The sequence below is a fragment of the Dendrobates tinctorius genome, unplaced genomic scaffold, assembly GCF_039654945.1.
Source record: "Dendrobates tinctorius isolate UK_male_01 unplaced genomic scaffold, ASM3965494v1 ptg000377l, whole genome shotgun sequence".
Classification (NCBI taxonomy): Eukaryota; Metazoa; Chordata; class Amphibia; order Anura; family Dendrobatidae; genus Dendrobates; species Dendrobates tinctorius.
The window spans coordinates 430,670-448,061 of NW_027362043.1; the positions used below are offsets into that span (position 1 = coordinate 430,670).

At 44.6% G+C, this 17,392-nt stretch overlaps 1 protein-coding gene across 6 annotated transcripts in view; it reads right to left on the reverse strand.

The window, feature by feature from the left end:
* LOC141075867 (cyclic AMP-responsive element-binding protein 3-like protein 3) overlaps positions 1 to 17,392 on the reverse strand; it is a 227,420-nt gene that overhangs the window by 38,350 nt on the left and 171,678 nt on the right. For all 6 annotated transcript variants that reach the window (XM_073563031.1, XM_073563030.1, XM_073563029.1 and 3 more), the window contains one exon: positions 15,798 to 15,882. In XM_073563031.1, coding sequence (XP_073419132.1) covers positions 15,798 to 15,882 — 85 coding nt within the window. The remainder of the gene's footprint in view (positions 1 to 15,797; positions 15,883 to 17,392) is intronic.

The window sequence follows — 17,392 nt, forward strand, 5'->3', positions numbered from 1 at the left end:
CCACAACCAAGAAGGGTGCAGCATTACTGTGATTGGCAACTGCTGGGCGGGAGAACCGAATAGTGCGAGGCGAGTATTGAAATACTCACGATGTACCGAGTACCGTGAGTACCGCATTACTCGCCGAGTACCGAATACCCACAAATATGCTCACCCCGCCCACTCCGCATAGCCACATTCACTATAATATCCCACGTCATCCCGTCAAAGCCACCGGACTACTACCCCTAATATCCCACATCATCCCGTCAACCAGAGCCACTGGACAACTACCACTAATATCCCACATCATCCTGTCACAGCCACCGGACTACTACCCCCTAATATCCCACATCATTCCATTAGAGCCACCGGACTACTATCCCTAATATCCCACATCATCCCATCAGCCAGAGCCACCAAACTACTCCCCCTATTATCCCACATCAAGCCTGAAGCCTGATGTGGGATATTAGCCTGAAGTCAGAACCAGAGCACTGAGTGGAACGGTCCAAACTTCCATACCGGGGAATTGCCCTGACTTCCGTACCAATGATCCCTTTAATAGAAGAACCTACATAGAAAGTCCTCCAAAACAACCCATTGATAAAAATAGTTTTTATTAAACAATGTCATATAATTTATATACATAAGGGATAATATAACACACTAGAAAAAACAATGCACACATTGAGCAGGAGAAGGAGTTCTGCCAGATAAATTGATAGTCCCTGTATAAAAAATAATAGTAGAATACTATGGATACAAAGGGACCTTTCTAATGAAGAGATATATATAGGATATGACTCATCCTCAGGGACAAAGCTGCACCATTGCCAACTCACAGATTAGCATATGCCTACATATGGAGCAGAAAGAATTTTTTAACATGATGGCTTTAAGAAACAGTTAGAAAACATTTTCCTTTGCATACCATGGCCAATCATTAATCATTAAAAGCTAAGTGGCAAAAATATAAGTACAAAAAGAGTGCATACAATTACCCAGAGTCCGGACCGCTGCAATGTACCCCTTGATGCTTGTTTCGGTCTGTTCCTCAGAAGGGGTGCGCAAGAATACAACCACATAGACCATCTCTTTATACCCCAATCCTGAATTCCCCTTGAGCACACCTGTGGAGAGCCGCCGTACATGGAGACCCGGAAGTGTAATCCACTATTGGAACCCAGTACGCATATGTGAAACGTCATACGTGTATAATTTAACCGGATTGGTTAGTGCCGAGGCATGTGCCCTGACATCAGTTTCCCACGTGGTCCATGGTGTTATTGTGAGCAGGCACATCACCACATCAGTATGCCAGCCAACACGTCATCTAGACATGCCTCCTCCACACACACGAAATCGCGCATGCGTGGAGAACATTAATGCTTCCCTTCACCTAATTAGGTGAGAGGTCTAATCCCGGATGTCAATGCGCCTGCGCGAAGCATCATAAGTGCCTGTCTTAACCTGATTGGTTTAGAGATATAAGACCCAATGACTCATTGTAGGCGGGCACAATCATTGTGGCAACATGTCCCTCAGAGCTTCACCACATCACGCCCCCTTCTTCCACACTGTATAAATGTATATACAGTATATAGGCAGCAAGCTAGAAGGAGCGTCAATGTGGACGGCACCACTATTGCATCATTACACACCTCCAAAGGGATTTACAGACCACCCAGTATTACCCCAGTTCAAATCAAACACGGAACATCAAAACCATATTAAATTGGTACTATAGAACATTGTGCATGACCACGTTAACTAATTAGATACCACCCAAATGGATGATGCATGCCGGCCCACATGCAGCATCCAGTGGAGAAAGATTTTTATAAACTAGAAATTTATATAAATATACCCAGAGTTCTTGTGAAGCTAGTGTCAGAGGAATTCACCAAAATATCTAATAGAATGCAGAATGATAATCTAACCAGTGAACAGAGACAAGCTTTGAAGGATCTGAAACAACTAAAAGGGGTGATAATAAAACCGGCGGACAAAGGTGGGAACATGGTTATTTGGCCGGAAATCATGTACGAGCAGGAAGTATTCAGGCAGTTACGTAATACGGAATGTTATAATCGGAATGCTATAATCCAACTAACTCATTCCGTGTTATATTACAGAAATTACTGGAAGAGGCATTTGCAGATGGCATCATTAACAAACATGAAAAATAATTTCTCACGGTTGAATATCCATGGACTCCGTGTCTTTGCTTATTACCGAAGATCCATAGAGATGAATTAAATCCACTGGACGTCCCATCATATCTGGGAATGGAGGCCTTTGTGAACCACTATGTAAGTTCATTGATTGGCATTTAAAGCCATTGGTTGAGGATTTACCATCTTACATGAGAGACTCCACTGATTGTATAAGGAGATTTGAAGGTATAGAATTGGAATCGGATATGTGGTTGGTTTCCTTAGATTTGGAGGCCTTATATACTTCAATTAGGCATGCGGATGGGATTGAGGCAGTTCTGTTTTTTCTGTTCACTACCACATTTGAAGATAGACTTCTTGTTGAAGCTTTGGATTTTTGTCTGAAACATAACTTTTTTCTGTTCAAGGGCGCCCTCTACCGGCAACTCCAGGGAACGGCCATGGGAGTGACCTTTGTGCCCTCCTATGCAAACCTTTTCCTAGGGCTGTGGGAACGGGAGTGCTTTATGACCAATCCAATTAAACATTCAGATAAAGTTTTAACTTGGTCAAGATTCATTGATGATATTCTGTTTTTATGGCAAGGTTCGGAAGATCATTTAATTGAATTTGTTTCTGAACTGAACAGAAATAAATACAACATCAGGTTGACGAGTCATTACAGTCAAACATCAATTGAATTTTTGGACATTCTCTTTTCTAAGGACAAGTGGAACTGTCTTCAAGCCAGCATTTTTAGAAAGAGTACTGCAGTTAACTGTATACTGTATGCATCGTCGTCTCATCCTAAGCATCTTAAGGATAATATTCTGATTGGTCAATTTTTGAGACTCAGACGTAACTGCTCTGATGACTAATCTTTTTCATTACAGTCTCGGGAACTCTCCAGAAGGTTTCTGGATAGAGGATATATATAAGGTCAGTTAGGAGGGGTCTCCAAAGAGCTTTGAGAACATCGAGGAAAGATCTTCTGCAACCTCATGAGCCGCAGATTGAAAAAGAACAGGTGAGGTTCATTTCTCAATACAGTGAACATTGGTTTAATATGAGAAAAGCCCTATCTAAACATTGGCCTCTATTAACCATGGATACGGTGTTGAAAGGACATATTGCTGATCAGCCTTCAATCACTTATCGGAGGGCCAAGAACTTAAGAGATCACTTGGTGAAAAGCAATTATGTGGGTTCTACACCACAAAATTTGTTTGGGTCAAGTGGACCTAAATGGGGCTTTTTTTCCGTGTGGAACTTGCTTTGCATGTCTCAATATGAGGAGGGATTCCGAATTCTACTCCAGTGGTGGTCAGAAGTTCAAAATAACCCATCATATTACATGCAACACAGAATGTGTAGTTTACTATGCAACGTGCTCTTGTAATCTTATCTATGTGGGTTTGACCACTAGGAAGCTCCGTGTGAGAATTCGAGAACATGTTCTGGATGTTGTCAATGCAGAGAAAATTGAAGACCCATTCTCTCTCAAACCCATTCCGAAACATTATAAATCCACACATGGATGTAACCCTAAATATTTGAAGGTGATTGGCATTGATTGTGTCAAGATGGATCATCGGGGAGGTGATATTAAAAAGGCGCTATCACAACTGGAATCAAGGTGGTTTTGGAAACTACAAACGGTACGCCCCAAAGGTCTGATGAAATTCTGACCTATGCCCCGTTTTTATAATAGTCTGTGTCTTCGGTTACTTGGTTTTATTGTTTTAATTGCTTTTATTTTGGATCAACTAATGGGCCATATCTTTTTTTTCCCAACTTTCTTCTCAAAAATTCTTTCCTTATCATTGGGAATTACTTCTCATCTTTTAACCAGTTTTGAAGATCTGAAGAATTGGATTCTCAATCACAGAATGCAACCTCTTTGTCCCAGCAAGAACAATGGAAATCTATTCAACTTGGTCTATGAATTATGGACTAATAAATGATAAAAGGGAGATTATCATTGTTGATTTGCAGACTCTATTATGTAATCGCCGCTTTCTCCTTTGATTACTAGGACCTGAACCAGGATATTTGTTATATCAAATTATATGTATGTTATCTGAAAAAATTTTACCAAAATTCTACCAGTATTGGTTCCTTATTGAAAGAAAATTTCTGTTTTGAGTATCATTCATTGTGTTTTGATACCTGCCTTACTGAGTGAGGAATATGTGATTTATTTTATTGGGACTTGAGTTTACGAACATACTTCGTGGCTCCATTATCAGATTGGTTCTGTCCTTGTTGTAAGGATAAAAACTACTTCCATCTATATATTTTTTTATATATGCGGTGGAGTCGCTTTATTACATATTAGGTCCAGTCATTGAACTTCAATATCTTTTTGTTTTGTGTGAGTCCTTTTGCATACCTATGTCCAAGCTTTTTTTCATAGTCTTGTAATTAGTAGCATGCACTTTATTTGCACTTTCTCACTTTATACGTTACCACCTATGAGATTAAGTACAGTATGCACTTTATCTGCAATTTATCACTTTATACATCACCACCTATTAGATTTTTGTGATAGTCTCTTGGGCAGTTATTCACATTCATTGGATATTTAAATCAGATAATCATATTTTACATTTGCACTTTATATGCACGTGTCACTTTATACGTCTCTATTTGTCACTAGTCTTTTGACATTTCTACACAGTATTTCTTTACTGATGTGTTGATGTACTCTTCTGTACTTTGTAATTTAAGAATTTTTTATGCTATGAAGTGTTATCACCATCACCCTTATTCACCATTTTTAATAAATATTAAATACATTTTCATTCACTCTTTCTTTCCCTTTTTTTCACATTTAACTGAACATTTCCTTCCACAGATTTTTGGATTTTTTATTTATATTTTTATTCTTTATTACTTATTATTTTTTATTATTTTTTTATTGATTTTTTCATATTTTTTATTTATTATTTTTACATTTTATTTCTTATATTATTTTTAACATTATTTTTTTCTACATTTTTAATGCTACAGATATGTTTGAACTACTGAGCTCTAGATATATTTATATAAATTTCTAGTTTATAAAAATCTTTCTTCACTGGATGCTGCATGTGGGCCCGCATGCATCATCCATTTGGGTGGTATCTAATTAGTTAACGTGGTCATACACAATGTTATATAGTACCAATTTAATATGGTTTTTATGTTCCGTGTTTGATCCATCCTGTTCTACCTCTTTCTTCAACTTTGATGCTAGGCAAATGTCCCATTAACTGCAATCTGTTAATTGCCCCCTGCTGTGAACCGTCCTCCAGCCCCCTTCTCCTCCCTCCCTCACTCACCTGGCTTCATTTCATGGACATTTGAATGGTATAAGTTGAAGAGAGCAGGTCAGATATGACCTTGGTTAGATGTGACATCATTTGAAGTGACATATTTAAAGTGATACATGAGAAATATTACCGGAAATAGTGCAGAAATCGGTCACATGGTAAGATTAACCACTGCTTTCTTCCTTTACTTGCTTTTTTTTCCCCCTCTTTAACCATGCTCACATTTGCCATCACCGTTTTTGCTCCACTAATCTTCACTCTCCTTCGCTATCCCCAGACCCCAAGCACCCTCAAACCAAATAACTATCTCCCCCTCCCTCTTACCCCCCACCTCACTTTATCTGCAGACATACTCCTTAACCTCAGACCTCTCCTACTAACATACAATACAAGACAGTCACTCTCCTTCACCCACCTGCTTTCCCTTTCTCTGCTTCTTCTCACTGCTGGTGACATATCCCCCAATCCTGCCCCCCCCTGCCTCATACATCCCACTAATCCTCATTCCTATCTTTCTCACACTAAGAGAAACTACCGCAATCCCTCACACTTAAAACCCGTGCCACTGACCCCCTCCCGCACCCTCTTTCTGGAGCACTTTGGAATGCTGCTCCATCTGCAACAAGCTCCACGTGATCCATGACCTCTTTACCTCCCGCCACCTTTCCTTCCTGGCCCTCACTGAGACCTGGCTGACACCCCCTGACATTGCCTCCCCGGCCGCACTGAGTTATGGCGGCCTCCACTTTACCCACACTCCTCGCCCTGGCAACAGACATGGTGGAGGAGTGGGTTTCCTCCTTTCTAAAAACTGCTCCTTCAACCCTATCCAACCCCCACCCTCCCTTATCCTCCCTTCTTTCGAGGTTCACTCTGTCCGTATCTACTCACCCTCTAATCTCCAAATAGCTGTCATATACCGACCACCGGGCTCAGCCACTACCTTCATTGACCAATTTTCCACCTGGCTCCTCCACTTTCTCTCAGCTGACATCCCCACCATCATCACGGGGGACTTCAACATCCCCATTGACACCCACCAACCAGCAGCCTCCAAACTCCTGTCACTTACCTCATCCTTTGGACTTACTCAGTGGTCCACCACAGCCACCCACACAGATGGACATACATTAGACCTCATCTTCACCTGCCTCTGTTCCCAATCTAATCTCACAACCTCTCCCTTCCCCCTATCTGACCACCATCTATTCACCTTCTCATCCTTGTCCTTCTCACCTGCCCCCCATGTCCAGCCACTAGCACATCCTCACAGAAACCTCGCACACCTAGACATTCACAGACTCTCAGACTCTCTTCTACTTCACAACACGGACAGTGCCACCGCTCTCTACAACGCCACCCTCACATCAGCCATAGACTCAGTCGCTCCTCTCATGCATGGCAAAGTGCGACAAACCAATAGGCAACCCTGGCACAACAACCTCACCAAAAAACGTCGACAAGCATCCAGGGTTGCAGAGCGGCGTTGGAAGAAAACACGCCTGCCAGACAACTTCACTGCTTTCAAACAAGCTACACTTGCCTTTAAATCAGCCCTCACCTCTGCTAAACAGACCTATTTCACAAACCTTGTATCTTCACTATCCCACAACCCAAAACAACTGTTCAGCACATTCAACTTTCTCCTCCGCCCACCATTACCACCTCCAACTCCCCTCATCTCTGCTGAGGACTTTGCCTCCTACTTCAAAAACGAGATTGACCAAACGAGGCAAACCTTTACAGTTCCAGCACCCCAACCGCTCCACATACCAGACCTCTGCCCCTCCGTAATAACCTCCTTCTCCAACATCACTGAAGGAGAGCTTACTCATCTCATTTCCAAATCACGCCTCACCACCTGTGCACTTGACCCCATCCCTTTCCACCTGCTCCTCAACCTCACTAACAGGATCATTCCAGCCCTAACCCATCTCTTCAACCTATCCCTAACTTCTGGTACCTTCCCCTCTGCCTTCAAACATGCCACCATAACACCTATCCTCAAAAAATCAAACCTTGACCCAACTGCTATGCCCAGCTATCGCCACATATCACTGCTCCCGTTTGCTTCCAAACTCCTTGAACAGCATGTCCATGCTCAACTTTCCTCCCATCTCTCATCTAACTCCCTCCTTTACATCGTGCAATCTGGCTTCCGCCCCCACCACTCCACTGAAACTGCCCTGACCAAAATTACTAATGACTTACTCACAGCCAAAGCTAACAGACAATTCTCCATCCTCCTCCTTCTTCCTGTCCTCTGCCTTTGACACAGTTGACCACTGCCTACTGCTACAGATTCTTTCTTGCCTTGGCATCAAAGACCTTGCCCTGTCCTGGATTTCCTCATACCTTTCTGACCGCACATTCAGCGTCTCCCACTCCCACACTACCTCCTCATCCCGCCCCCTCTCTGTTGGAGTTCCCCAAGGCTCTGTCCTGGGGCCCCTACTTTTTTCCATCTATACTCTTGGCTTAGGACAACTCATAAAGTCCCATGGCCTCCAGTACCACCTGTATGCAGATGACACTCAGATCTACCTCTCTGGCCCAGATGTCACCTCTCTGCTGTCCAGAATCCCGGAGTGTCTATCAGCCATATCCTCCTTTTTCACATCTCGCTTCCTAAAACTCAACATAGACAAAACTGAACTCATTATCTTTCCTCCATCTCACGTATCTTCCCTACCCGATCTATCTATTAAGGTAAATGGCATCATGCTCTCTCCCGCACCTGAAATCCGCTGCCTTGGAGTAACTCTCAAGTCTGCCCTGTCCTTCAAACCGCATGTCCAATCTCTTGCCACCTCCTGTCACCTCCAACTCAGAAATATTTCCAGAATCCGTCCCTTCCTCAGGCCTCAATCTACTAAAACTCTTGTACATGCCCTCATCATCTCCCGCCTTGACTACTGCAACACCCTCATCTGTGGCCTCCCTGCTAACTCTCTTGCACCACTCCAGTCTGTCCTCAATTCTGCTGCCCGACTAATCCACCTCTCTCCTCGCTACTCCCCTGTCTCTCCCCTCTGCAAATCCCTCCATTGGCTCCCAATTCCCCAACGAATCCAGTTCAAACTACTAACACTGACCTACAAAGCCATCCACAACCTTTCCCCTCCCTATATCTCTGAACTAATCTCCCAATATCTTCCCTCACTTACTCTTCGATCCTCCCAAGACCTCCTACTCTCCTCCACACTTATTCGTTCCTCACACAACCGCCTCCAAGATTTCTCCCGAATATCCCCTATCCTCTGGAATGCCACGCCTCAACACATCCGATTATCCACCACCCTCGGATCCTTCAAACGGAACCTGAAAACCCATTTTTTCAGGAAAGCTTACAGACTGCAATAACCATTCTGCCGCCTCACCACTGCCTGAGCTGCCGCCTCATCACCACCAGAGCTGCTGCACCCCCAACCTTCTGTCTTTTCCCCGCTATCCAGTAGAATGTAAGTCCGCAAGGACAGAGTCCTCTCTGTACCAGTTTGTCATTGTAAATTTGTTGTGGAAACTTGTTTACTGTTAACGATATCTATAACTTTGTATGTAACCCCCTTCTCATGTACAGCACCATGGAGTTAATGGTGCTATATAAATAAATAATAATAATAATTTAAACAATGAGTCATTGGGTCTTATGTCTCTAAACCAATCAGGTTAAGACAGGCACTTATGACGCTTCGTGCAGGCGCATTGACGTCGGGGATTAGACCTCTCACCTAATTAGGTGAAGGGAAGCATTAATGTTCTCCACGCATGCGCGATTTCGTGTGTGTGGAGTAGGCGTGTCTAGATGACGCGCCGGCTGTCATACTGACGTGGTGATGTGCCCGCTGTAGGGATTTCACTTGCTTAGGTGCAACGGGTGGCAATCGGGAGGCACATTCCATGTAAAGTTCATAGGGTTTATTGCTCAGAAACGAAAACAGCACATCACCAAAAGAAACAGCCTTCAGCTCAAGAGGATGCGCATATGTAATGAGCGGCACCACGTGGATGCTGAAAGCAAGAAGAAGTAGAACAGCGCTGAGATGAGAATGGATTGAGAAGATGGAACAAGCACCGGCCGGGGGCTGCAAGAGACAGAGACTGGAGAGAGGTGACTGAGTATAATGGAGGGGAGGGAGGCTCAGGGGCAGGATCGGTCTGGCCTGGTGGGCTACCTGGTAAATGCCTGATGCCGGTGGGCCCCGAGGGTCGCGGGGGGCCCTTTAGATTTCTGAATCCTGCCCCTTTAAAGGTAAGAGCGTGCGTGCACTTTTAGGTTGTGCGCGCGGTCGGGTGGCGGCTCCCTGGCTGGCTGTCTCAAGCGGCGGCAGCTCCTGACAGTCACTGTTTGTGTCTGGTCAGTCACGTGACGGTGAGTCACTCTCCTGGGCACTGACCGCCGCGTGATCTGGTCCTTCTGCTGTCTGCAGTGGTTCGCGCGGGCCTTGAGCAACCGCCCCGCGCTCTTTCCTCTCCTGTAGCTGGCTGCTGCCTGGCTAATAGCAGTGCCAGCACACAGAGCAGAGGACGTCATCGGCGCTCATCCTGTGCTGCTGCTCCCGCTCATGTCTGTCTGACTGTAGTGTTGCCGCAATCCCTGAGCCCTCCTGTCAGCGGGTCTGGTGAGTGAGTCACACTATTGACTAGTCAGTCAATCAATGTATAAAATAGCAGGGAAAGGGTCCAGCAGGGGACACTACGGCTGGGACTCGGGAGACAGTCACACAGTGACACAGACTAGTCCAATGTCCTCGGCTGATGGCTGTGTCTGTGTGGTGGTGGGCGGGGGACTCTCTCTGCTCTGCCGGCTGTGTGGTTGTGGTGGTGGTGGTGGACGGTGGTGGTGGACGGTGGTGGTGGACTCTCTGCCGGGCTCCCTGTCTGACTCCTGCAGGCAGCCCTGCGGCCTGCTCAGTGCGTCCAGTGTCCTCCTCCTCGGTCATGCAGCTCTGCCGGCTCCCGACTACCGCTGTCCTGCAGTGCCGGAGAGTGCCGGCCCGGCTGTGTGGTGGTGGTGGTAATATTGTGTGCTCTCTGCCGGGCTCCCTGTCTGACACCTGCAGCCCTGTGGCCTGCTCAGTGTGTCCAGTGTCCTCCTCCTCCTCGGTCATACAGCTCTTCCGGCTCCCGACTACCACTGTCCTGCAGTGCCGGCCCGGGCCCCGCTTAGTGGTGGTGTGTGATTGTGTGCTCTCTGCCGGGCTCCCTCTGTCCCCTGCCCTGTGGCTTGCCCTGTGTAGAGCTGGCTAGCCTGGTGTGGTGAGCTGCTCTGCTGTCTCTGCACCCTCCCTGGTGATGGGGCCCCAATGAGAGGAAAAATAGGTTTCTGGGGCCCCACGCAACGGTGGTCGCCCCTATGCTGTGTTAATAGTACATCACCATCCTCCCTGGAAGTGCCGGCTACCTGATGGGGTCCCACTGAGAGGAAAAATAGCTTTCTGGGGCCCATGGTTGTCACCTACGCAGTTTAATAGTATATCATTCTCGTCACCATGCTCGCTGGAAGCTGTGCCGGAGCAGAGGAGGCCATAGTATGCTGTATGGAGGAGCACGGGGGCCATAATGTGCTGCATGGAGGAGCAGGGGAGGCCATAATGTGCTGCATGGAGGAGCAGGGGGGCCATAATGTGCTGCAATGAGGAGCAGGGGGGCCATAATGTGCTGCATGGAGGAGCAGGGGGCCCATAATACTGTATGAAGGAGCAGGTGCCCCATAATACTGTATGGAGGAGCATTATATGGTTTCCCATAATACTGTATGGCAGACTATGTGGTGCCCATAATACTGTATGGCAGACTATGTGGTGACCATAATACTGTATGGCGGACTATGTGGTTGCCCATAATATTGTATGGTTGACTATGTGGTTGCCCATAATATTGTATGGCGGACTATGTGGACCCAGTCGGAAGAATGTGGAGCTTTTATCCCCATTAGACTGGAGTGGCATGTCTGACTTGATCACTGATCCATTCATTCCCTCAGTGGCTGAACTTGTTTTTTTATAAAAGCCCCAAAGAGAATGAATGGAGCTTTTGTCAGATATCCCACCTGCCACTCCATTTTAAAATGGGGATAAGTGTCCTATCAGGGATAAAACATCCTCACTCTTCCAATCGGTGCAGTGTCTAATGGTCGGACCTAAGCGATCACCTATCCTGTGGATAATGTGACTTAATGTGACTCTAGTAGGCATTATCGGTAAGGGGGGGTGTCTTGACGGGGGGGGTGTCTTGAAGGGGGTGTGTCTTGAAGGGAGTGTGTCTTGAAGGGGGTGTGTCTTTGAGGGGGCCCCGTTTAAAAGTTTGCTTTGGGGCCCAATCAGTTCTAGTTACGCCCCTGGTAGGCATATGCTAATCTGTGAGTTTGCAATGTCCCAGCTTTGTCCCTGAGGATGAGTCTTAGGGTATGTGCACACAGTGCGTATTCTGCTTTGGAATTTTCTGCGCAGATTTCACTAAATCTGCAGGTCAAATGACCTGCATATTTCCTGCGTATTTAGTGCTTTTTTGTGCAGTTTCACTGCATGTTTTGTGCGGTTTTCCACCTGCGGATTTCTGGAATGGAGCAGGTGGAAAACTGCACCAAAAGCGCACAAAAGAAGTGACATGCTGCTTTTTTCATTCTGCACCAAATCCACACAGAAAAAAAGCAGCATGTGCACAGCGGAGTTTGTTTCACATAGGCTACAATGGTGCTGTACATCATATGCAGTTCTGCTTTGTAAATGCAGGGCCAAATCTGCTGCGTATATGCAGCAGAAACGCACCGTGTGCACATAGCCTTAGCCTATATATATTTCTTCATTAGAACGGTCCCTTTGTATCCAGAGTATTCTACTATTATTTATTATACAGGGACTGAGTTAATCAATTTATCTGGCAGAACTCATTCTCCTGCTCAATATGTGCATTGTTTTTTCTAGTGTGTTATTATTCCTTATGTATATAAATTATATGACATAGTTTTTATTAAACAATCTTTATCAATTTATTTTTTGGAGGACTTTCTATGTAGGTTCCTTTAGTTGTCACGGTTCTCCGAGATTCTATATATTTCGGCAGTATTTTTGTGCTCCCTTTAATAGAAGCCTAGGGTGAAAATAAGAGTGCTGAGGGATTTACCCTAACTTCCATACTGGCGATCCCTTTAAGAGAGGCCTGGGGACAGTACCAAAGCGCATAGTGGATTTACCCTCACTTCCATACCGGGGATCCCTTTAAGAGGAGCCTGGGATCAGAACCAGATCGCTGAGTGGAATTGCCCTAACTTCCATACCAATGATCCCGTTAATAGAATCCTGGGGTAAGAATCAGAGCACTGAGGGATTTGCCCTAACTTCCATACAGGGGATCCATTTAAGAGAGCCTGGGGTCAGAACCAGAATGCTGAGTGGAATGGTCCTAACTTCCATACTGGGGATCCATTTAAGAGAGGCCTGGGGTCAAAACCAAAGCGCTGGATGGATTTGCCCTGTATTCCATACCAATGATCCCTTTAAGAGGAAAGATGTGCCTATGGGATGGAGGATGTGTAATTGGTATATGGGCACGGGAGGGGGTGATTCATTTCTGTCATGTGCTCTCTGCAACTTTCTGGGGGCCAGACAATGGCTGGGAGCTTATGTTTCCAGGGATGCTAGATTTCTCCCACCCGGTCAGTGCCTGCTGAGGGGTTGTGGAGTGGAAAAACTGTTGCTCATAGCAACCAATCACAGCTTAGCTTCTTTTAAACAGTTCTGGTGAAATGAAAGATGCTTTGCGATTGGTTGGTGACACTCACATACATTCAATTTTATAAATATATATATATATATGTAAAATTCAGATTGTAAGTATTAGTATTCATATACTGTGCAAATCCTTTTGCTTCCTCCTCACTTCCCCACCACACAAACAAAAAATCATCAATATATCTGCCCATCCATTGTAGTTTTTCATAATATAGATATGTGGTTTAAAACATATATTTTTCTTTCCATAGGGCCATTGTGAGATTTGCCAGTGAAGTGGAAAATTCCCCTCCCCCAAACTGATGCCTCTTTTCTGGATATAGAATTCTTTATTAAAGGAAAAATAGTTTTTAGTTAAATAAAAAAAAAAACACCGCTTGGATGGCAAAGGTTTGGATTTCTTGTTTTAAACCACTATAGTTTTTTAGGAAATATTGGTATAGGGTCGCTAACAGAAAGACTACGAGCGTGGATAGATCATCTACTGCAGTCAATGGTAAAATATATTCCGGGGGTTTATTAAAGACACCAAATCAGTGATACAAACCTTTGAAAATTTTGAGTGGGAAAATAACATGAATTGGATTACGGCAGATGTAGTAGCCCTATACCTCTCAATACCCCATAAAATAAGCGGAGCCTTTAGAATATTTCCTAAAAAAACTATAGTGTACATACTATTAGTATTATAGTAGTATAGTATAGTAGTAGTAGTATAGTATCAGAAGGATTGATAGAGATATATGAATATAATTATGGTTGATGTGGCATGTCTCAGGTCAAAAACGCCAAGTTTAAATATCCCACTCACAATAGAAACCAGTCCCCCTCATAAGCCGGTCATTATCGCTAGGGTGTGTATCTCAATATGGCTGAAAGTGCCCTTGTGTCCATAAGTATTGAAGGCGCATGCACTGTGTTAAACAAGCGGTAGAGGTCCTGATGACTAAGAACTATACATATTTCTAGGTTCTCTCCTGTTGATTCTGAGATCTATGTACTGCCTTCTTCCCTTTTCTGTTACTGTCTCTAGAAACTTTAGTGGATTTGTAACATTTTTGCAAAGCACTCAGCTATATATATAAAAGACTATGCAGCAACAAAATTGTAGAAAAAATGAATGAAGATGATTAAAAAAGTTGCCTAAATTTGCATTTAGCAAGCAAGTGAAGTCACACCTTGGCCATCTGTCCACCTGGCCACATACTAAACATAAAGTTTCACCTATATTGTAAATTAAAAAAAATTACAATAAATAGATTAGACGAGCCAAATAAGTTCTTATGACCCTACATGAAAAGCACTCGAGTCAATGGGAATACCAAGTCCCACTGTCAATCCTACTTGCCACGCCATATAAATGCAGGCTCGGACATGACACTGACTTGGTCAACTAAATTTCCTAAGCAAACCAATATTCCTTTATCTCATCCAGCTTTTCGATGATTAAATATACATTCTAGCTAGTAGATTTCCTGTTGTGGATTCACAGGAGATTATTTTAATCTGTGAGTTTAGTCACATGTGCATGAAAAGTATGCCCTTACTTTTTTAAAAAAGCAGCATGCATTTACTTTTTTCCCATTTGCAGATGGAAAATGCCCATTAAAATCTTTGGAGAGTGGTTTATAGGGGTTGTCCCATCTAAAATGAAAAGGTGCATTCACTCTAATTGCAGACTTTTGATTTCCCCCAGGGCACACACACTATGCGCTGCAAGGATTCAATGGTTTCTGGAAGTGAATGCATGCTCTGAGGCAGAAGCAATCTTGTGGGCACGGCCTCGCTCAACAGAAGTATATTGAGTGACGCCGTGCTTACTAGAAGGCAACACCCACTGGACGCCGTACCCTCAATCCATACATTGGTAAGAATAAGACTGCACCCACTAGACAGCTTCTGCCCTAGAGTATGCATATTGCATACATCACCGCCGTTCCCGGCTCAGAAACTGGTGAATCCTTCCATTGGATATTGCATTTGCTGTGAGAGCGGGGTTAAAAGTCTGCAGTCACACAGAGCGACTGCAGACTTCTCATTTTAGACTGTACCACCCCTTTAAATCCAGATGTATCCATATTTGATCCATAATGCATCCTGCCCATTACTGATTGGTGATAGTGATGGTACACATTTTCAAAATGTATTTGTAACACATCCATATTACTAAACCATTTAACTATTATTTACAAATTGTATAAATCACCTTTCCTTTTTTAATTATATCTAGTTGTGCAAACATTTTGATTTTAGCACAAATCATTTTAAATATGGCTTGTTGTTTAGGGGCGGGGGTGATTTATATCTCTTTTGTGTGATTAATAATCTTAGTTCTGCTGTGTGAGCACAATGATGAAGTGAAATTTATTCGGGTGAAATACATTTAATAACATAAAAACAGATTTTGTGGCTCTGAGGTTTGATGTGCTTATCAGTCACAAAAGGATGGATTTTGTAAATGCAACAGCACTTGAGGCAAGTATAACTGTTATTATTTTACTTGGGGAAAACATACTGATTGAGAAGGGGTTGTCAGAGAAGTGGACAACCCCTTTAAAAGTTGTATGTTATATAATACACAAATAGGACATTAATTTCATGATGTTACTCACTGCTACACATGTTCCTGTCTGAGCTGTCTTTCCTGCGGTCAGAGAGACTAAAGCTTGAAGTTTGCGCAGTTGTTCAAGGAGGGACCTAAACGGACAAAAACAATTAGTTCATAATTAATTCGTTAAAAGGCCTGTCCTTTTTCAGCATACTTCTAAGCACAGGTTCAGTTAGATGCACAATAACAAACTGAAATGTAGGCATAGCTTGTAAAAAGTAAGAAAGAATACAAAGGCGATCTATCAGGTTATTATGCCAGTATAAGTGATTATAGTCGGGTAACAAGTTAGTGCTCACACTATTGCATCACATGTAGAGTGGATTTGTTTCTGCCTGGTAGTCTCTCCCCAGTCGTTACCAACCCAACAGGTCACTCATTATGAGGCAGCTTGCTACGTGGGTAGATGCCCTTCTGTCTGGGGTGAAACAGACAGGGGAACTCCCAAAAATGGTAGAGCTGGACAGGGAGGATGCTGTGATGCTGAACATGGACGGGACGTCCCGGGAATGTTCTGGAAGAAGACAGTGAGAAGCTAGGGAAAGTAGCATAGTAACATAGTTATTTAAGGTTGAAGGAAGACTTTAAGTCCATCTAGTTCAACCCATATCCTATCCAAACTTGCCCTAACATGTTGATCCAGAGGAAGGCTAAAAAAAAACCCATGTGGCAAACAGTAACCTTCACATTGGGGAAAAAAATTCCTTCCCAACTCCACATACGGCAATCAGACTAGCTCCCTTGATCAACGCAATATTAAGGAAACTAGTGTATATACCGTGTAATATTATACTTTTCAAGAAAGACAGAATTGTGCACTGTGGGATCTGAGGTAAGTGCTGTAAAGAAAATGGATGTATTGTGTAAAGAAACCAGTAAAGCTGTTATTGTTAAAGTTGAGCTGGACTGTCTTCATTTGTACCACTATAGGGAGGAGGACCCCCACAGAGTGTCCGGGTCGGAACCAAGGGGACCGCCATCTGAGTTCCTAAGGAAACAGTACCCGGGGAACAGAGGAGGAGAGTGGACTGTTGAGAGTGACAGGACAGCAAGGGGAGGGGCGAGTATAAAAGGGACAGGGAGCGTGCAGAGGGGTCAGTTGGTGATACGTCAGACATGGAGCAGGAGACAGAGGGGGCGTGAGAGAACGGGAAGGACACTGAAAGTTCAGAGACAAGACCAGCAGCAGTAGATACGCAGTGGCCCTCAGGAAGGAGGCGCCGAGCTTACCGACAGGGGACTGCCTCTTCACCCCAATCCCAGGTTACGATCTGCCCCCGGTCATCCTTGGCCGTTACCGCTGAGCCCGAGCCCTCCACGGCTTGTCCGCTCCCTCTCCCGGCCGCTGCCAACAACCTTCAGCCCGTGGTTGCGCCCTGCCCGCTGCCACCCGCGGATGCTGCCGTTTCACTTCAGCCCATGGTTGCGGCCTGTCTATCACCGCTCACAGCCACCTTCACCCCGCTGCAGTCGGCAGTTGGGGCCTGTTCCTCGTCAACAGAGACACTTTGCACACAGCCCCAGGCTGTGCACATGGCCAGTAAACCGCCACTCTTGAGCACTGCGACACAACCCTGCTTGGGGACAGGAGTCCCATTG